Raw genomic sequence first — 22029 nt, 5'->3', positions numbered from 1 at the left:
GTTAATGGGGGAAGGTGGGAGAGGAATCATGGATTATACCCAGTAACAGGTATCAGAGTTATTAACTGATAAGGTTTGTTTTTGATAGCAGGGAAAATACGGAAGACAAAAGCAAGTTTTTTATTTAGCTATATCTCTTTGCAAATACTGACAATATTGTATTTAAGCTAGCATTCTATAGGAAGATAATTGAGAATCATTGATGTAGAAACACATCAGCAACAGTAAGAGAAAACATTATTACAGTAAAAATTGGATTGTGGGACAATGCTGGTCTGGAGCTACAGGCTATGACGCTGGCCAATCAGAAAATTATAGCAAATGCTTAATTAGCAGGAATCCATAACAGCTGTACAGCCTCGTGGAATTAGCACTCCTAGGATTTTATTATACTTTGCCACCTAAATTACTTTCATTTAGGAGCCTGAATTCAAATTGGTTCTGTAAACAAGATGATGAACGTGGCTGTACTATGAGAAAAATTAGCTTGTGGAAATTGAAATTTTTTTTTGTAGATACTAACAAAATGTAAGGGGTACATAGATCTTTATCTAGCAATTCAGCACCTAGGAATCTATTCAGAGAAATTTTAGAAGTGCGCAAACAGAAGTTATTTTTCATAGAAAAATGGGAACATCTAAAGTTCATCAGTTGAAAACTGATCAAATTAATTATGGAAAATCTATACTACAGAATGCTATGTACCTCTTGCAAAGAATGAATAGATGTTTATGTGCTGAGATGGAAAGAAGTCCTCAATAAAAGGACAGACATTGAAGATACATATGTACTGAATATACACAAGTCTGATCCTGTTCTTCTGTTTTTGAAAATGATAGGTTTTGCAGAAAATAAGGACTGGGAAGTTAAAGACCAGTTAATGAGTTAATTCTAAGGTGAGAATTTTCTGTTAATTTATACCTTTTGTATCCTTAGTTGACTGAATGTGAATTACCTTCATAATTAACATCTTCATGTACCCTACCCTCTGGCCAAAGACTCACCACTCTAAATCTTTTTTCATTCCTTACCTCCATGCCTATGCTCTAAGATCACTTCCCTACAGAACATCTTCCCCAAATGTCATTTTGGTTTAAAGGCGATCTCTTCCAAGCAATTAATCTCACTGCTTACATTCTAGAGAATTCTCATTTATCTAAACACCTCTTACCCTTGAAGTCTTACAGGCATTTATAATCAGTTCAGCTTGTATCCTAGTGTCTTAGCTACCTATTTTAGGTTTTATGTTGCCCACTTATTAGGTAGTAGGTAGTAGGATTCTTGTGGAAAGAAAGCAAGACATTCATCTTTGTGCCCCTACAATGCTCAACAAATGTTTGCTGAATTAATGGGGCATTATTTGTAATTCAGTGTCCATGCTGCTAATGATTTAGAAAGCAACCAAATGATTCACCACTTTACTTTCAAATTTTTATTTATATAGAATCTTCAAATGTTTCCCTTTAAATTTTACAAGCTAAAACCCCAAAGCTCAAAATGATATATTTTATGTCACAGTACATAAAATAAGTACGAGGAGAGTCCAATCATTTTGAGGAAAAGCTTTAATAATTGTACAAACATTAATATTTACAATATTCTTTATTACAGATATAGACAACATGGCATATTTAAAAGCACAAAATAGTTGAAATCATTATATCTTATTACAGAACATTCCAAAATTCAAACTAATAAAGAAATCCATAAACACTGATAACATTTGGGGAAAACAAGAGCAACAGGTTTACCAATAATCATAGTAAACTTATACATAATACACAATTTACACATCAAATCCACAAATTTAAAGATATATATGACCTATCTATTTAAATCATGCTACAATCTAAATACTATTTTATAATCCATAGGTTGAAACAAATGTTCTGTGGTAACCTATGAAACAGGAATACAAACTATAAAATCATAATTAACATACTTCTTAATTCCTAAGAGAGTACTCCAGGAAACCTCAAAGACGGCAGATCAGGCATTTTTTGCTGAAATTAAAGTTCTTATGAATATATTCATAAATATAGTCAAAGGTATAAAAATAATACAACCCAGATACCATGAGTTAATTTTACTTGTTCAAATTTAGTTTGGTATAGAGTCCCTGGCATAATCACAGCTTCTCTGGGATATTCTGACTTTCTCCTGACTTAGGGGGGATGACATATTTATTCTTTGCCTTGTTCCAGAAAGGATTTAAGGTAGCTTAAAAGATAAGATTTAGAAAATACCAGAAAGCACAAATTATAGGTTAAATGAAAAAACAAGAGTTTGGGGGAACAGCACACATAAAACCATTTAAGAAAAGGTCAGGAATTAAGCTAAAGTATATTACATTATTCTCCACAGTGATTTTCTGGAAATATTGCAAAATGTGGTATTAATTTGTAAGAAAACTATTAAACCACTGGTAAATTGGAGATGCAGATCAAATTTCTTTGTTAAATTTTGTATTAACCCTGATGAAACAGATGATGTTACAAATGTATGTGCTTTTTTCTTCGTGCTTGTGAGAAAAAAGTTTTCCTAAATGTCATAATCTGTGACTCTATAGATTTAGTGCCTAGCTCTGGATAGAGAAGAGCATAGGTAAAAAAACAAACAAACAAAAAAAAAAAACCCACAACATTTGGGTACCCTGACTTAATTTCTACTGAGAAACCCACCAACTGGATGCTTGTTGATGACCTGAGGATGGTAGCTACCTTCCGGGTGGCCAGGTGTCCTATGGCTCTTTTGTAGGGACAGAACAAAGCATCAGTTCTAGGGCCTCCTGACTGCATCAGTTCCTCCAGGTCCTCCAGCTCACTTCATTAGGACCCAGCAAGACAAAGAAGAAGGTAAACTGTAGAGCAGGAAGCCCACTCAGGTTGGCATGCTGAGACCACAGCCTCCTCTGCTGCCCAGATGGTCTGCATGTCACAGCCCTTGCCCCAGTCCTTTGGGGGAGGAAAGTTATGGAGAGAGGGCTGGGGCAGCATTAGTCAGCTTCTGGGAAATATGAATGGGTTTGTTCAACTCTATTCTTCAGGCCCTGCTTTCAACACATGACAATGAAGGATCTTGTACCTATACACTGTCAGGTAAGAAGTGAGGGAGTGAGGATGAAAATAAAGGGCTTGAGGGAAATGCAGGAAGAAAAGAAGGTGGGACACGTGGCATGAGTCTCAAAACTATTGATAAAGAATAGAATAAAATATCTACCTGAAAACTGAAGTTAGCCACAGTGGCCTATCGTTCTTTGGGGGATGAATGGTCCCAAGTAACACTCCTGAATTTTGGTCACATCAGTAAAGAACAAAGTTCAAGTCTATGGATCTAAAGCTGCAGGTACTGCAATGTTCTTGGCTGTGTGGCAAAGCTCCTCTAGGGTTTGTGAGGTGGGCTCATAGGGGAGAGGGTAGTGACTGCCATTTTCCCAATAGCACCCTTCATAGTATAGGCAGGGCCAACTAATCTATTAGGCACCAGGTCTCAGGCCCGTAATACATTTAAAGGCCCCCCAAAATGTTTTAATTTCTTTTAAATTCATAAGAAAAAAACCAAACTTCTAGATTTAAGGATGTGTTTATATATAAAATTCATTTTATACAAATGCAATTGTAACATTAATTTTTAATTTTTTATGGAAGAAGAGGCCTAAGAAGGCAAAAGTGTCTAAGGCCTATGAAAGTCATAAAGCTGCTTTGAGGGCCAATGGTTCAAGGATAAAATTACAGAGGGGTAAGGAGAGTCTGATCTTGTGGGTCTTATTCCACTGATTTTTCTTTTTTTGAATGTTACTTTGGGATTAGATTTTTAAGAGTGCTAGGTCAAATACTAGTGAAGTATTTGTACCAATTTCCACCAGGCAAGCTGGAAAAGGAAAATAAATTAAGCTCATTATTTTATTGTCACTGTGCAAAAGAAAGAACCAAATCAGGATGAAGAGACTTGGATGTTTTCAAGTCCCATCTTCACTCTGTAAACATTACTAGAGGTAGGTTTTCCTCTGAGACCCTGCCTCCTAAACTTCCTGCATTACACTGCCACCCTCAGCCCTAGACTTCCTCTGTGCTTCTCAAGGTCTGGCTCCTACTGCCCTCAGCAGGCCAAGGTTGGCAGTGACAGGAATGTGGGCACCTGTAGTTACAAAAATGTTTTAAGACTATGATGAGAAAAAAAAACAACAATGAATGAGGGAGGAGGGGAGGAAGATATCAGATTTTAATATAAAATTACATGATGCAAAAAAAAAAATGGGGAAAGATTTATACCAAAATGTTAACTGTGCTCTCTGCTTTTTAAAAAATATTTTCTCATAAATGTACTCTATCATGAGAAAAAAAGTATTATTTTAAAAACTGTTCTCTCAAAGCTCTAAACTCTGAATATTACCACCTTTGAGAGCTCCTCACAGTATGGCTTAGGTTACTAAATGTGGTGAACCACTAGCATGCAGAGGACCCAGACTGAGAACAGAACTTTTAACAATTTCCACTATTTTCCAACCCCAATTCATCAATATTACTGGGAAATGTCAATCAGGAAAGCTAACTAATACCACTTTCTAGGATCTGTTCCTGATACAATGAAGAAAGTATGTCAAAAGGAGGGGTAGAAAGGAACAAATCACTACCCTTTTACAGAATCACAGACTTTCTGCCCTTGAATTACAGGTGAAGATTCTGAGGTCCAGAAGTTTATGTGATCTTACCACTGTCACACAACAAAGCTGGTAAGAGAATTAGGGTAAGAACTCAGGTTTCCTGATTCTTGGTCTATAGCTCTAATAAGCCCAGTCCCAAAAGTAACTGCTTTGTAAGTTATGTTTCACCGTTTATCCTAAATACATATAGAAAAATGGAAAATACTACCATTTTTCTTTAAAAACATTCATTAATTTGGGAACTGTAACATCTCAAAATACAAGCTCCAGGTGGGTAAGTCCAACAATCAGAGTGAATCATAAGATTTTAGACCTGAAAGGATGCAGGGCAGATAATTTAGACCTCGGTTACACATGAATTTAGGCCCAGAGAAGGTAAACTATATCCCTCAAATCACAAGGTTGAGTCAAGACCCAGGTCATCTAAAACTGGCTCACTGCTCCTTCCAATACTGACTTATTTTCCTTGGATATTCATTAAACCAAAAAAGGTAAAAATACAGAATCATATGCAGATTAGAATAAAACAGATATTAATAAGAATGCTTGGGAAAAGGACATAAGTTAATTCTTTAGTTAACAGAAGTAAACTAAAATCTATCAGAATAAATCAGGCAGCATCACTACTAACTTTCATTTGAAAACAAATTTAAATGTAAATCACAATTTTTAGTTTTATTGTTGTTTGAAGATGATGCAAGACCTTTCAATGTCTCAGGCTCATGCATTTGAAAATAAATTCTAAATGTTTGCAATTCTCTGGAGCAGGGTTTGGAAGATAATGGCCAGCAACCTGTTTTCTGTGAGGCTCATGAGCTAAGAATGGTTTTATGTTTTTAAAGCGTTGTTAAAAAACATAAAGAAGAATGTCTGATAGAGATGGTGTGTAGCCTGCAAAGCCTAAGTTACTGACTAATTGCCCCTTTACATAAAAAGTCCACTGATCCCTGTTCTGGATTCAGCAAGTATATGAAACGGGGCAGAATACATAATATGTCCTGGAAGGATTTTTTGTTTTTAAAATTAAGTCTGATTTATTTAAGCTTTATTGTAATCTGCCTCTTTCTCCTCATAGCAGGTAGTAGGAAAAAAAAAAAAGTCTAGTTTAAGAGTTATGATTACCTGTGTTCTAGTTAACCGAGCCTTTATCACACAAATGAACATAAGTGGACCTATAGTTGAAGCTTATTATGTTATGTATCTGAAATCCATACAAAATGTTTCAGCTGAGAAAATGGCATATCCTATAGTAGTGTTGTTATACAATAAAATGGAAGCAAATATCTGTAATTAAAAAACTGGTAATTTGATTCTCTCCTTTAGATCTCTTGTCTGTTTTGAAGATTTTCTCCTGATGCCTCCCCTGTCCTCCCACAGCATGTCCTTAGATTCATTAAACCAGCAGTTCTCAACCATGTTAATTACGCTGTGACCACCCACCTGTATCTCATTTGCAACCATAAACAAGCCTCACCAAAACACATGAAAAGAATGGAAGTGCTCCTCACGAGACAGGAGATAGCAAAACTGGAATGACTAGTTCAGGGGGAAATAAAAATCTGAGACACAGTGCACTTATCAATCTGAAGACAGCAGGGAGGCTGCCCTTCAGTCCACACCCTGCTGACCGGGCCGAGGAGGACTAAGCGCCACATATGAAAACAAGTCCAAGTCCATGTCTCTTTCTTGTCACATGGTTTATGTGGCAAAATTTGGATTTCGTGAACTAGCACAAAAAAAAAAAAAAAAATCAAAGCTGTACCACTATTAACTAAATTACAATAATTTCAAGGCTATAACTCTGAAAGTACGGTCTACTGTGTCACGGTTAAGACGTCTTACTTTAAAATAGTCACGTTAACAGCGCCTTTGGCTCCACAGCACACTTCTCTTCAGCCACTCCATTCTCTGGCTGGCTTTTGTAATTGGAAAGGAATAAATTTTCTATTTGAGTCAAGAATTCTTCAGCAATGAAGCAATTGGCCACTTTGCTCAGAGTTTTCCTCAGACACTCCAAAAGCTAGTTGAAAAGAAAAGTTTTATATTTAAACACAAAAAGTGGTGAGAAGAGGGTTTGCATCACTATCACTATTTTATCCCTTTCCAAATCTCCCATTTTTTAATGCTTAAACGAGAAACATTTTCCTTAAAGGTGATTGAGGATAGACTTGTGTTTAATAACTGTACAGCTGAAGTGCAGGAAGCCATTGCTGAGGAATGCTTAGCAAAGCTTGTCCTGAGCCCAGCTCAACAGAAGCAGCACATTCTTCAGTCTGCTACAAATTGTTTGTGGAACTTCTATGGGTTCCCAGGACCCCAGGCGCCTCCCAACTGCTGTCCATGTCCTCATCTGCCCGCACCCCACCCCCATCCTGGGGCAGTGCCTCTCCCCACAGCAGCCTTAAATCTAGGTATATTAGTCCAGCACCTCCTTGGTGAGTAATCTTTGAGACTGGGGGGTGGTGTGGGCGTCAGGCCTGCCTCTTGCAGGGCCTGGAGCCGGGCCTCTGACTGGCATTTGTCCAGGCCCAGGTGCCAGGAGAGCTGCACTGTGGCCTCCAGAAAGGGTACCAGAAAAGGGTGAGGGCTCTTGTCCCCCAGCAGCTGTAGGGCCTTCTCACAGCGTGCCCAGGACTCCCCGGGGTCCTCCAGCTCCTGGTGGCACACAGCCAGCCCCACCAGGGTCAGCAGAGGGCAGTCTGAGCCCGAGGGGACACCCAGCTGGGCCTGCAGCTGCCAGGCGTTGGCCCAGAGCGCCAGGGCCTCGCAGTAGAGGCCAGAGGAGGTGAGGTGCAGTTCCTTTCTGATTTTATATAAGGAGATAAAACTGAAATTGCATGTATGATGCTTTCTACTTTGGACAAACTTGTGACTTTGCTTCTTTTTTTAGTAGTTTTATTTACAAAGCCATGAATCCTATGGGATAAAAATCTATGGACATAAAAATACAGGATTCTACCATTTCAAAAATAGGATGATGGAGTCTATTTCCTGGGAAATGTGCATATTAATTTTCCAACAGAGCAAAGAAAAAGTGGCTATAATAGGAGGGGGTAAAAAATATTAAAAAGAGGGGCTTCCCTGGTGGCACAGTGGTTAAGAATCCGCCTGCCAATGCAGGGGACATGGGTTCGATCCCTGGTTCCAGGAGATCCCACGAACAACTAAGCCTGAGAGCCACAACTACTGAGCCCACGTGCCACACTACTGAAGGCGCAGCTCTAGGGCTCGTATGCTGCAACCACTGAAGCCCGCCCACCTAGAGCCCGTGCTCCACGACAAGAGAAGCCACTGCAATAAGAAGCCCGTGCACTGCCGTAAAAGTAGCCCCGGCTCGCTGCAACCAGAGAAAGCCCATGTACAGCAATGAAGACCCAACGCAGCCAAAAAAAATAATAAAATAAAATAAAAAGAAATTTAAAAATTTTCTATTCCCAAACTGTTACCAAAGGAAAAAAAGACCAATGTTGCCAATCTTACTGAAATTCATTATACTCATAGAAACAAAACTAGAAGTGAAATAAAATAATTCAAGACTCTTTTTTCCTACCAGAAAGTAAAATGACCATTTAAATTTAATTGTTAGATTTATACTACCGTTTTTAAAAATGATCAATTGTTAAAGCTAAATGGAAACATGGCACTTTTGAATTTAATAAAATAAGAAAAATGTTCTCCATTGTGTACAATAATAATGTGCTAAGAAATTTATCAGCCAACATGGACAAATTTTTTCTAAAACAGCATTATTTCTATATGCAAGCATGGGTGCCAAAACATATTACTAATTATCTCCTAGAAATTAATTTTAGAAAGGAAAAAGCAATAAAGGAAATACACAGAAAAGCGTATCCACAAAGCATTAGGCATCATGGGAAAACACATCAAGATGAATAGCTTTGGAATCTGTGAGCAATGAAACCAATTAAAGTGAAGGCAGCTTACTTTCTGCAAACAAGTCAGGTCAGAATCCCGGCGAAAGATTTTATCCATGGGGACACTGCTGTTGGAAGAAATATGAAAACAAACCAATGAAACAAATACTATAAATGAATCAGTTTTGTAATAAACTATCACTGATGCCATACATCACAATTTTATATTTAACTTGGGTTTTCCCTAAAATGTGATTTAATGAGAAACACTGCAGAGATGTGCAACCATCTCAAACCACAGTACATACCTCCGGGATAACCTGTATTTTTCTATTATCCATTTTGTCTTTTCAAGCACTAATCCCCACCGAGGTTCTTCTAACATCTGTTGTACTTCAAATTTATAAGGTAAACCTAGAAAAGCATAAAGCAGCACATTTTTACATTTTACATTTTCTTAAATCTCCAATCTCCTTTTAATTACTTAAAATTCCCTTCCGTGTTTTCATAACCGCAGCTTGGCAGACCAGCTAAACAGCATGTTAAACATAGTGGGCATTCATTAAATATGCACTGCCTGGCTGAACTTGGTTCATCAGGTATATTAATGCCAAGCAATTAATAAAGAACAGTAAAACTGCCATTTGCATGACAATTCTATGCAAGGAACTGTGAGAGGTAAGATGATCACATAATTTATCATCCAAACCAAGACACTTTTGGAGTGAAAGCTGGCACTATTAATAATTGTGCCAGAACCACAGGCTTAAATTGGGATTGACCTAGGCAAACCAAGATATATTCCATCCCAGTGATTTTTTTTTTTTAAACACATGTTATCAAGCTTACAGCACTGCTATAAGGTAGGTAGCATTATTCCTATTTAACAGATAAAACTGAGGCTGAGACAGGTTGGATAAGCTCTTTCCACTAGTAAAGCAGAGCTTGGATTTCAAATCCCCCCAGGCTTGCCCGACTTCTGAGCCCACATTCATTCCACCTCCCTCTACGCGCTGATCTAAGACTAGACAGGGGCTAGGTTTAATTCTGGAGAGGCAGTAACTGCACTTGAGTCATGCTAAACTCTGGAGGAAACAAGTCCAAGGGGTAGATATCACATACATAAGTCAGAAAGGAAAAAATACCAAAAGATGAGCCTACTTAGACATTTCTCACGTATCTTTCAAAATCTCCATGTAATTGTATTTGCAGTATATTAAAGGCTCAGCTGATTCATTACCAAAGGCCAATACCATAATAATAATAACACTTATATAATGCTTACTATGTGCCAGGCTTTATGCTTTTTATATAGATGTAAGGCCAGTTACATAAACTAGCTACCAGTGTTGTCCCCAATGTTTTTTTTTTTTTTGACGAGGACACTGAGCCACAGAAAGGTTAGTTATTAAATAACCTGTTCTTGGACATATCTAATTAGTAAGAGGTAGAGCCAGGATTTGAACCCAGGCAGTCTGGCTCAAGTTTATGTTCTTAATGTTTACATTATACTGCCTATCAACTTTCATTTTTGCCATCGTAGGCTTTTCGAGTAAACAAAATGTCAGCAAATCAGAAGGTATTAGGGAAGGTATTAAGAAAAAAATCATAATTCTACTTCCACACAATACAAGCATAACTTGTCAATGTGCCCTAAAAAGGCTTTTTTCTCCCCATTTTTTTTTCAGGTGTATGGAAGGAGAGAAAGGAACAGCAAGCCTGATGATAACTGACCTTGTTTCATTTCTCAATTCTCTTCCATTTCATTTTCCCCCTCCAGGAACTTAAGAAGAGTGACACATTATAGTACATAAGCTATTACACAAACTCCTTCTGTGATAACAATCATTTACTTGATATGTTTTGATTACCTACTAAGCACAGACAATAGCTATGATCATAACTACCTATTTTAGACCTATTATTTACTAAGCACTTTACATACATTACCGACAGCCTCTACAACCTCCTGTAAGCAAGTTAATAATTTTTTCTCATTTTACAGATTTGGCAAATGAGAATGAGAGGGATTAAGTAACCTGCCCAAGGTAAAATAACTAATAAATATCAGAGTTGGGATCTGAATCCAGGTAAGCAACTCCTACTCTCAATGAAAGTAAAAAATGAGACTAAAAGAGAGGTAAATAAACAAATACAATTTTCAGTCTGTGCTCATAAAAAAAACATGAAAATACACACACACATAACACGTCATACATCTCTATTTGGTATTAAGAATATTTTCTAAGTTAAAAAAACGGCACTAAAACCAGTAAAAATTTCTTTTTGTACTGATTATTTTTTGATATGCTTATTATTTTTTTAATTGAGGTATAGTTAATTTACAATGTTGTGTTATTTTCAAGTGTATAGCAAAGTGATTCAATTATACATATATGTACTGATTACTTTTATCCACTAAAGTGTCAGAATAAAACGAATCACTAAGTATATTTCTGGCCTATTACAAATAGAGAAAATGATTAACCATTAGACATACTGTAAAGATAGGACTTGGGTACACACCTAATAGAGGGGGAAAAAAAAAGAATGAATCAATGAATGAACAAATAAATAAGTAAAGGGTCCAGTTCAAAGTACTGTAACACAAGGTATCCCAGGGCTTCTAGGAAATTTTAATTCTTGAACCAGAAGGTTTCCAAGAAGAACAAAGAGAAGAACCGAGGATTAAGACCTAACAAGCAGTGTTAACAATGGTCAAGTCATGTAAGAGGCAGCTCTGCCCAAGAGAACTTTCTGCAATGATGATAACGTGGAATACTTGTGTGTTGTGACGGTAGCTTATGTGAGAATCCAGCACTGTGCCCGCTAATCTTTCAGGTGATTCTTTCCCATTTGGGGTAGTCTGTTCACACACAGGCATCGGTCTTTATCTTGCTAAATAATAAATTTGAACCTTCTACAAATCTTTGGAGTCTGCTCTCTAGGCAGCTTTCTGCTCTCTGGTACAATGTCTTGCAAATTTAGTTGCCCTGGTCTCCTTGCTCTTACCTCCATCACCTCAATTCAGGGTCTGCTAGGCTCTGGATGGGTTTCCGCCTTGTGCCACACCTGGAAGTTCTTTTAAGTCAATAAGCTAGGTTAACTTGGGCTCACTTTGTTTCCCATCTCTCAGGAATCATATTCTTTCACTGTCTGATGTTATATCCTAAATACCACTGTTCTCTGTATTTTGTCCAGTTTTTTGGTTGTTTCAGACAGGTCCTTGTTACTTCATTTTGGCCAGCAGTAGGATTCTAGGAACTGAATTTTAAACTTCATTTAATTCTAATTAATTTAAACAGTCACACATAGCCACATGTGACTGTATTAGACAGCATCAGAGTAGAGGCTCACTCCCCAAATCTAGCAGAATGTGACAGTAAGACACGGTTTAAATTGAGAACAAGTTCATTGTGATTCTTCCTTTTGTTAACTTTTTTGTAAAATTATACTGGTGTAAAGAATGATGTATATATGTGATATGTTCAAAATGGGCATTTTGGACTAAAGTTAATGTCAGTACTATTCATTCAACAAAAACCTACAGAGCACTGACCACTCCTTAGGTGTAAGACAACTCATTAGGTACTACAGGAGATACAAAGAAGACATAGTTCCTGCTCTTTGGGGCTCACAATTTAGTGAGACAGGCTAAATAAATAAATTATATTAAAACACAAAAGCAACCACGAAGGCAGGAAACAAATGTTGCAGGTGCACAAAGAACAGAGCAACTAATACTAAATGACACGAGGGGTGGTAGTGCTGGGGTCTTTACCAAAGAGGGTATTTTTGTGACATTATTAAGAGAGGGTACCTGAGTGACATTATTAAGAATGAAGAAATTAATTTGTTAAACATTCATTTAGTACCTACTTTATGCTAGGCCCTGTGCTAGAAACTGAGAATAGAAAAATGAGTACAATATCATATCTACCTTCAAGGGGCTCATGAGCTAATGGGGAAGAGTATAATGTACAGTGACAGTATCCAGAGAGGACAGTCAACTAGAGCAGTGGTATTAAGGACGAAAAGAGAGTATCCTAGAGACGTAATTGTTTCCTCTAATCTTTTCCTTCCATCCACACTCGTTTCTTACACTCCCCTACTTTTCCTAGTCTGCTACACTAATTCTCTATCCAGCCAGTTGATTGAACAGCAGTGGACATAAATCCCAAAGGAGCCAAGTCATATGATGGGCTAAACCAACCAAATTCTTTCTTGAGAGAGACAGATATAAAAATAGTTAGGCACTGTTGAGCTTAAACTGGGAGATCATGGATAGCTAGTGGTAGGGTGGTCATTATTCTTTATTATTATTATTTTTTCATTTGAATGTCATTGCAGAGAAAGCCAATCTGCATTTATCAAGAATTTTCAAGAGAACAGAAGAGACTTTGTCTGTTTTGCTTACTGCAATGTCTCCAGGACCTAATACACACACACTGCTTGGCCATAAGCTTTCTCTACATTGTAATGTTTTTGCCCAGTGGCCATGGTAACACAGTGGGAACTTTAATGCAGAAGGAAATCATAAAAGGAAAGAGGGTGGCTGCACTACATGGTATGCAAACAGTGATTCCCTAGTTGAGGACAAAAACTTTTCCATCAAATTGCTTTCAACAGGCATAAATTCTGTGATTTGTAAGATTCAAAAAAAAATGAAAGTAGAAGTAGGATTGTTTTTGTTGAAAACTTACGATAAGAGCCATCTGGGCTAATTTCATCACTTATAACCAGGCAGGTAATCTGAGAATAAGGTAAAGGATTATTTCTATTATAAGGACTAACAATCATTCCAATGAACTTTGCACCGCCTCTGGAGAAGTAACTCTACAATTTAAAAAAAAGTATAATTAGTTTCAACCACATAAATTTAAAACTCAGTATTTACCCATACCAACATTTTAAACATCCAATAGAGGAAAATGGGATGCAAAAGTACTTCACTTCCAAACAGCAACTAAATTTATTCCATACCCTAAAATCTTCAGGCCAAAACATGTCCAACCCAACCTGAACAGATCCTTTTTTTAAAGATCACCCTTAAAAAGATCACCTGGCCTGCAAAATCTATATTTGCCATGAATGCATTTACAAATTATATTCACTAGCCCCTCAGCTGTAATCTTTATCTATATGGTAATAATTTACAAACAGCTGCCTACAGCAGAAACATCCAGATATCAAACATAAAATTGCAGAAAACAAAACTCTGTTTTTTCCAGAGGTGCAAAATATATTTCCAATTATTTCAATTGTACCCAGTCCCTGTCTTAGTTATCGCCTTCATTTTTAAAGGCTCTGGGGGGAATTATCACTGTTACTTTGATGTCTTGTTTATATTAAACAGAATAGCTAATTTTCTAAGTGTTTAAATAAACATGTATTACTCTCGTAATCACTTTGCTAGAAATGTTAAAAGTGTATTTATTTAACAGAAAACAACGAGAGGGGAGAAAATATGCAATCATTTACAGACTACATACAAAAAGACCTATAAACACACCTGGTATTTGGCTTGAGTGTCAATATCTCGTAAGGAAGGATTAGGATCAAAGGCAGGATGAGAATGATACCATCCAATCACACTATAGCCCCTGACAGCCAAGGTTTCCGAGGCTTGTGTTTGTGAGACGGGATCCATCTCACACTGTAGTCCTGTACTCAGACTGTTACACGGTTCTGCTGCACAGACCTATAAAGGATTAATCCTTAAATGATTATACTGAAATCTTGTTAATTCTACTGTTTCAGTCCTTTCATACACAGATACAGAAACTTTTAAAAGCCAAGCCTTTTATCTGCCTATATAATAGGCAGCCTTTAACTTGCAAACGAATTACCCTCCAAAAGTGTGATTGTATGCAAGGAACTCAAAATCCATTTTCCTACTCAAGACAAGTTACGGGTTAGTCTTCCAGGTCGGTCTGTATAGTATCTGTGTAAACACAGTCTTTTGATGACACCTATTACTTATGATAATAATTTCTAGCAAAATGATGTATACCAAGTTTCAATTATAAGGTTAGCGCATGGCCTCTTAGGAGTTGAAGCTTTTAAATGGCAAAGGCAATGAAGAACTGAGGCCTGGTAATGTTCCCTCTTTCTCAGTGGTAAAAGGAAACAGGTGCTCAATATATGGAATGTTCAGTCACCTCTGGGAATATATAACTGTCCACATTTGCATATTCTCATTTATATCATAGGTAAGGTTTATATGTTAATTATACACACTGAAATCTATAAAAATATTTGGTATGGCAGCAGGGCTAAATAATTTTAAAAATTTTAAGAGAAAACTTACCTCAACTATCTTATCAACTTCTGAGTATCTTCCTCCTAACAGACCAATCACTTCTGCCATAGAAACATGAGCATGCTAAAAGAAATACAAGATAAGACTTAGCCCAAACATACAAACCAAACCTACCTGACCAAAAAATCAGAATAAATCTCACTTATCATAGAAGAGTCATTTACAAGTACGGTAATTATGCTTCTCTAAAATGAAATAGCATAGTAGAGGAACCAGATGCTAGGCTCAGCACACAGAGACTTAAGATTTTAGACCTATCTGTACTGCCAGCTGAGAGGCTTTGAACCAAACATTGAAACACTCCAAGATGCCATTTTTTTCATTTACAAAATGAAGATACCATTTGCTCCGCCTACTGGGAAAGGTATCATAAGGATACAAAGTAAAAATCACTCTGGGTCCTCCTATACAAAACACCATAAACACACACAACCACTGGAGATATCTCTGTAGTTTAGTGCAAAACAAGGAGTCTCCAAATTATAAGAGTTGTGCTTTGTTGTAGTTATCTAGAAGGCAGCAGACAAGAATACTAGGAAATTTAAATCGGGTTAATGATGATAAACAGTCTGCAAAAACTCACATTAATTTATTTTCTCTAAAATATGGAAACATGCAATTGTTTGGCTTTTCTCCAAAAGAAAAGACTTATTTTTTAGATTCCTTGTAAAGGAGGATAGTTAAGATCCAAAATACACGTCTTCCATACTCTCTCTTATGCCTGCAATAAAAATACACAAGAATAGAAATCAGAATAACTAAGTAAACACAATATAATATCCTTACCAAATCCATTATTAAAAGTGCTTCTGAAGCCACTTTCACCTGAAATGGCTCCTGAAATATAAAAAAAAAAAAAAAAAAAATGGGGGAGCATAAAAATAGAGATTTTGTTCTTCCTATCGGAATGCCCACCCTTTTCTCCTTTATCACACCAAGTTCTCACCACCAACCAAGGCTCAGCACAAATCAGACTTTTAAAGAAGTACATGTACAATTCAAAGCCCTAGCATGGAGAAATTCTTTTCTCATTTTCCATCTGTATCACTCATCTGACCTTCAGTGTACCCTGCCTTATCCAACCTTTCTTATACACATGCCTTGCACACACAGAAAAAGAAGAAATATTTCATGTCTGAGAGGAGGGTATTATTTACGGTCATTCAGTGATGAATAAGTAGTACCTGCTTTTCTTCACTGAAAAAATTACAAGGTATCAGTTGGAAGGGATCGAATGAGCTGGAAAAGGAAAAAGAAAAAAAAATCATTCCTAATATAATTTCAATAACATAATCAGGAAAATAACATTCATTTACAAATTTGAAAATGTGTACCAATAATCTAAACCTAAATTCTGTCTAAGTGAAAAAAATATTAAACTAGGAGAACTTCTTGTGATACAACCCTTTTGAAAGAAGCACTTTTCTTTCGGACTTGATTAAATATTTGGGGAACAACATAACCTTTGGGAAAAAGTAATTTTGTTGTCTTAATTTCTTTTAACACCCAAAGAGGAAAACATTATAAATGGCCAGACATGTGTCCTGCACTGAAAGTAGGTTTCAAAAGTTCAATGAAAACCTAAACCTGACATAAGATAGGAAAGAAAGTTCAAGAAAGATGGAAGTTTCTCAGAAACACCTCTGTCAGTACAATGTGTTCAGCAGAGTAGGGACTCAGTAAGTATTTGTTGGATGAATAAATGGCAAACAGTTCTGTTAAAGAAATTAATGGATATCGAAAGTTCTATGATAAACTCATCTTTTAAAATGAAAAAGTATAAAAGATGGAAAGAGGGATGCCTAAGCAAGGCTAGATACAAAAGCATGTGCAAATCTGAGAGAAATATTAGAAAGGCTTTGGCCAATAAAGAATTGAGGTTTGAGAAAAATATTTAAAGTGTTTTTAGGCTACGGTCAGAAAAAACAAACAGCGAACATATTCATTTTAACAACTGGAAAAGAGCAGAACTATTTAGTTCCTATTCTACCAGACACTTAGTGCCAGGAGATCAGACACTTTGTTTTGCTGAATACTGTATTGCAAGTACCTAGAACAGTGCTTGACACACAGTAGGCATTCAAAAAGTGTTTGCTGAATGAGGAAGATCTTCAAGTTAGAAAGTGCTTAGTCAATGCAAATAAAAAGAAATGAAAGGTCAAGATAGATGAGAAAATAGAAAGAAAGCACATGCATCCCAGAGCACTTTGAAGAACCATCATGTGAAACCACCATCAACCCTTTTTGAGGAACCACAGAGAATGAAAAAATTATTGGAGGACTAGGAATAGGCAATTATTGGGTCTGTTTTCAAAACACAAAAAAAGAAGCAGAGGAATTAAATGTTGAGTATCAGGAAAATTCTAGAAAAGGTTATTAAACAGCTGATTTGTGAGGCTTTAGCAAGTGAAGAGGTGACTACTAAGAACAATAATGGGTTCATGAAAATATGTCATGACAGGTACGCCTAAATTTCATTTTTGATAGGAATGATCTGCTAGAAACTAGCAGACTCATAAAGACTCAAATATACTGTTACTAAATGTAAGCAAGACATCTGCTATGATTATTCTTCTGCATAAGATGAAGAAATAGAGTTAATTGTGGTAATATACAGCTCATTGAACAATGATGTCTGAGGTTTACATTTATCTCAGTTAAACATTTTAATCAGTGCAATGATAGAAAAGGCAAGCTTACTGAAATGTTGATTCAAAGCTACGAAGAAAAGTGGATCTGGATTCAAAAAGGTCCTCACAAACTGGAAGAATGACTTGAAATTACAATAAGTATGTCTCACATTTACATTCAGAAAATCAAATGTGTGGACACTAGATGAGGAGTCCTAGCTTATGGACAACTGTATTTTCTTACATAGTTAATCTCATTTAATTCTCACAACTCTAAGTTTTGATTTTAATTTTAGAGAGGTGATATATAATGTAACGGTTAGGAGTATGGATTCTTAAGCCTTAATGCCTGGGTTAAATCACAACACCACCATTAACAAGCATGGGCAAGTCACACAACCTCTTTGTGCCTCTCAGTTTCCTCATCTAGAAAATGGGAATGATTACATTAACTACTGCATAGGGTTGTTATGAGGATTAAATGAGTTAATATATATGAAGTGCTTAAAACAGAGCCAACAGTGTTAGCTATTATAGATATTATTTTATAAATGAGGACCCAAGGCTTATAAAGGCTTTGTGTTAACTTACCCAGGGACATACAACTGGTTGAGTATTAGGGCTCTTTCCATTGAAAATAACCAAGTGGCATTCCTGGATGTCTTGTTTTAAAGGGACACTGACAAAACTATAGTCTAGGGCTTCCCTGGTGGCGCAGTAGTTGAGAGTCCGCCTGCCGATGCAGGGAACGCAGGTTCGTGCCCTGGTCCGGGAAGATCCCACATGCCGCGGAGTGGCTGGGCCCATGAGCCATGGCCGCTGAGCCTGCGTGTCCGGAGCCTGTGCTCCACAACGGGAGAGGCCGCAGCAGTGCGAGGCCCGGGTGCCACAAAAAAAACCAACCAACCAACCAAACAAAAAAAAACCCAAAAAACTATAGTGTATTTCATGGGCCATCTGCAGGAAGTGAGGGTCTACAAAATCAAGGCATTTAACTTATTTGGTGACCCTTAATGTTACAAGTTAAATATTTTAAATTATTAAAGAAAAACCTAACATTCAGCATCAATCAAAGAGAGAATTAGTCATTTCATGAGGTTACCTGTTCATAATGTCTAGAAGTTAAATGACCACCTGTCACAAACAAGGCCCCCTTACAACATACGCTGGATCCTATATTCACTGAACATGAACAAATTAACACTTTTGCTCAAGGTCTCCCAAATTAATAATCAGTGAAATAAAAAATTTCAGCAGTTTTTTAAAAATTTTATTTATTTTATTATTTTATTTTATTTATTTATTGTTTCTGGCTGTGTTGGGTCTTCGTTGCTATGCGCAGGCTTTTCTCTGGTTGCGGCGAGCAGGGGCTACTCTTCATTGCGGTGCACAGGCTTCTCATTGTGGTGGCTTCTCTTGTTGCGGAGCACGGGCTCTAGGTGCGCGGGCTTCAGTAGTTGTGGCACGCAGGCTCAGTAGTCGTGGCTCATGGGTTCTAGAGTGCAGGCTCAGTAGTTGTGGCACACAGGTTTAGCTGCTCCACGGCATGCGGGATCTTCCTGGACCAGGGATCGAACCCATGTCCCCTGCACCGGCAGGCGGATTCTCAACCACTGCACCACCAGGGAAGCCCCTTCAGCAGTATATATATATATATATATATATATATATATATATATATTTTTTTTTTTTTTTGGCGGTACGCAGGCCTCTCACTGTTGCGGCCTCTCCCTTTGCGGAGCACAGGCTCCGGACGTGCAGGCTCAGCGGCCATGGCTCACAGGCCCAGCCACTCTGCGGCATGTGGGATCTTCCCGGACCAAGGCACGAACCTGCGTTCCCTGCATCGGCAGGCGGACTCTCAACCACTGCGCCACCAGGGAAGCCCCAGCAGTATTTTTAAACTTAATGTGGACAATGTAATGTTGCAATATCAGATATCCATTCCACACATTTTCTAATCATTTGTGGTAAGTTTAAAAAAAAACAAAAAATCACACTTATATAATGTCACACTATACCTTTTTGTTGGCCTTGGCACTTTTGAAGATTTACCAGGTTTGCATTTTTCCTCTTCTCTTCTTCTTGCCAACTCCTCAGCAGAGAGATGCTTAAAAAAAAAAAAAATACCATTTGATCAAAGAGTCCATCAACCACTGAGAGGGAAAGTTAATAAAGAGACAAAACAGCATAAAGCTAAAGAGCACAGATTCGGCAGCACCCTGGCCAAGTTACTGAAGCTTTCTGTGTTTCAGTTTTCCTCATCTTTAAAATGAGAACAATAATAGTAATAATAACAATGTCATGATGTTATTGTGAAGATTAAATGAGTTAATGTTTCCAAAATATTGACAATAATGTCTGACACAGTAAGTCCTTTATAAATATAAAATAAAATAATTCTCTTTCATTTCATTTCTATTACCAATCTTATATTCCAGCCCTTATGAACTATGTACCTTTTCCAGAATATATCTAGTATTTTCCTATGTCTGTACCTTTGCTTATGCCTCTCCTTCAGCTTGGGGTTGCCTCATCCACATTTCCACATTTTGAGATTCTCCTGCTCATCCTTCAAGTCACAGATGAAAAATCACATCTTCTGTGAAACCTTCCCTGATCACACCCTTTGGGAGGACCTTATATTTCTTGGGACCAATCTCATGGAATTTACCATAGGTTTTACCTTTCCTACTAGAAATGTAAGTTCCTGGTAGGCAGGAACCATGTGTTACTAATTGTTTTGCCTAGAATAATGCTCAGATGTGAGGCTGGGTGCAGGGAATGGGGAAGAGAAAGAAGAGAACTAACATTTACTGAGTACCTGGTGTATGCAAAGGCTTACTGAGTACCGAGCATTAGGACCTTCATACATTTTATTTCACTTAATTCTCACAACAATCTTTGAGGGAGATGTTATTATCCACACTTCATAACTAAAGCCCTGAGATTCGGTACAGTTACCCAAGGTAACAAAGCCAGTAAGTACACATTCACATATTACTTCCGTTTGACTGCACTGGTTGTTCACAAACAAATTATATATGCACAGAACACACGCGCACACATACACACATATACTCACTGCCTATGTTTCTTTTTAGGAGCATAATTTTTGTTAGTAGAAATAATACTTTAACATTTGTAATTCAATTTATGTCTAATGTATGGAACGATATTTTAATTGGTATATCAGAACATCATTCAATGACTTTACTGAAATGAATAGGGCACAACTCCCTGGCACCTTGGCAGATATTCTGGAGCTAGAGACCAGAATATAGAGACAGATAATCAAAGTTCTGAAAATTAGTCAAACTCCTAGTTAACTGTACCATCAGTGCCTTCTTTGTTGTTTACTGATGACTTCTAGACAAACAAATTAACATGGGAAAGAGACATATATATACACACACACACACATAAAACAAGGGTAATATATGTGACATTAAGATATACAAATGTATACTGACAAAACAACTTTCACTTTTGAGTCACCTGAAGGAATCAAAGTTACCTCAAACGTTTGTCCTTCTAAGTCTTTTGCATCACACCAATTTCCCCACGGGTCTCGGACCCTACGTCTCCTTGTGCGCTGTGATGAAATTAAAAATAAAGCAAAAGGTCACAAGATTAGCTTGGACAAATCACAGCACATTAATACACAAAACCAAAATGATAATTTTCTAAAATTCAATTTCTCCATTAAAATACTGTAATACCTGATCAGCAATGCCTGACTATATTTTATTAATTTACATTGAATAGTTAGCACTCTGCTCAGAAATAAATCAGTGATGATTTTCTAAATTTTATTTCAATTTCTCTTTAGTTTTCATTTCCTTTCACCATTTGGGAGTTACAACTCTAGGACAAGAATATTTTTTAGGACCAAAAAGAATCACCATGAAAATGACTTTGTGGTAGAAAACTTGCAAGAACACACAGCCAGAGGTATAATATTGAAAACTAGAAGCAAAATAATTATATCTCAGGCTTAGGAAAAGATTGCCTAGTTAATACAAATAGTAAAAAAGTATAAAGTTGGTTGACTGGATTAGTAATATCCAGTTTTGCAAACATCAGTACTGAAGCCTTTAAAATGGACTGGCTGCCAGAAGCCAGTGTATGACTAGCACCACCTCCAGCAACTGTATATGAAAACACCCTTTCTTAAAAAAATAAACTAGGTAGAAATGGTTTACAGCCTAAACACTGAGAAAAATACCTACTCTATCATCTATACTTTTTCCATTTATCTTACCTATTACCAATTTAACCTATTTTATCAGTAAAGTCAACAAGACCACAATATGACTCTGCCTTTTAGGAGACTTGTTGGATCACTTATTTTCAAAATAAGATGCATGCATTTTAAGATACTATAAAACTCACTAACGTCAAGAATTAAAAAATAAAGGCTAAAATATTTTGAATGGCACTTCTACAAAGCTAAATCTTACGGTAAGAATTTTCAGCAAACAAAAAACAAATGAAAGAGAAAAAAGAGCTAAACTGTACAGTTTTAAAAGATATATT

At 37.0% G+C, this 22029-nt stretch overlaps 1 protein-coding gene across 8 annotated transcripts in view; it reads right to left on the bottom strand.

The window, feature by feature from the left end:
* Positions 1 to 4097: 4097 nt before the first annotated feature.
* The window catches only part of MYSM1 (Myb like, SWIRM and MPN domains 1), a 38591-nt gene continuing 20659 nt past the window's right edge, over positions 4098 to 22029 (bottom strand). For 2 of the 8 annotated variants that reach the window (XM_022575799.2, XM_089921956.1), the window contains 10 exons: positions 21008 to 21085; positions 19512 to 19600; positions 16045 to 16099; positions 15647 to 15697; positions 14849 to 14923; positions 14051 to 14239; positions 13242 to 13374; positions 8847 to 8952; positions 8609 to 8666; positions 4098 to 6683 (listed from right to left, as the gene is read on the bottom strand). In XM_022575799.2, the coding sequence (XP_022431507.1) occupies positions 6516 to 6683; positions 8609 to 8666; positions 8847 to 8952; positions 13242 to 13374; positions 14051 to 14239; positions 14849 to 14923; positions 15647 to 15697; positions 16045 to 16099; positions 19512 to 19600; positions 21008 to 21085 (1002 nt within the window). In that variant the 3' untranslated portion in view covers positions 4098 to 6515. Of the gene's footprint in view, positions 6684 to 8608; positions 8667 to 8846; positions 8953 to 10272; positions 13375 to 14050; positions 14240 to 14848; positions 14924 to 15646; positions 15698 to 16044; positions 16100 to 19511; positions 19601 to 21007; positions 21086 to 22029 lie in introns of those variants that run through there. The other 6 variants (XM_022575800.2, XM_089921955.1, XM_089921953.1 and 3 more) reach the window with 6 other exon arrangements.

Source organism: Delphinapterus leucas, chromosome 1 (genome assembly GCF_059928025.1).
Source record: "Delphinapterus leucas isolate spDelLeu-1000000601 "Yukka" chromosome 1, BTC_Dleu_Yukka2, whole genome shotgun sequence".
NCBI lineage: Eukaryota > Metazoa > Chordata > Mammalia > Artiodactyla > Monodontidae > Delphinapterus > Delphinapterus leucas.
The sequence above is the reverse complement of the archived record's forward strand: the minus strand, read 5'-3'. Positions and strand labels throughout refer to the sequence as shown.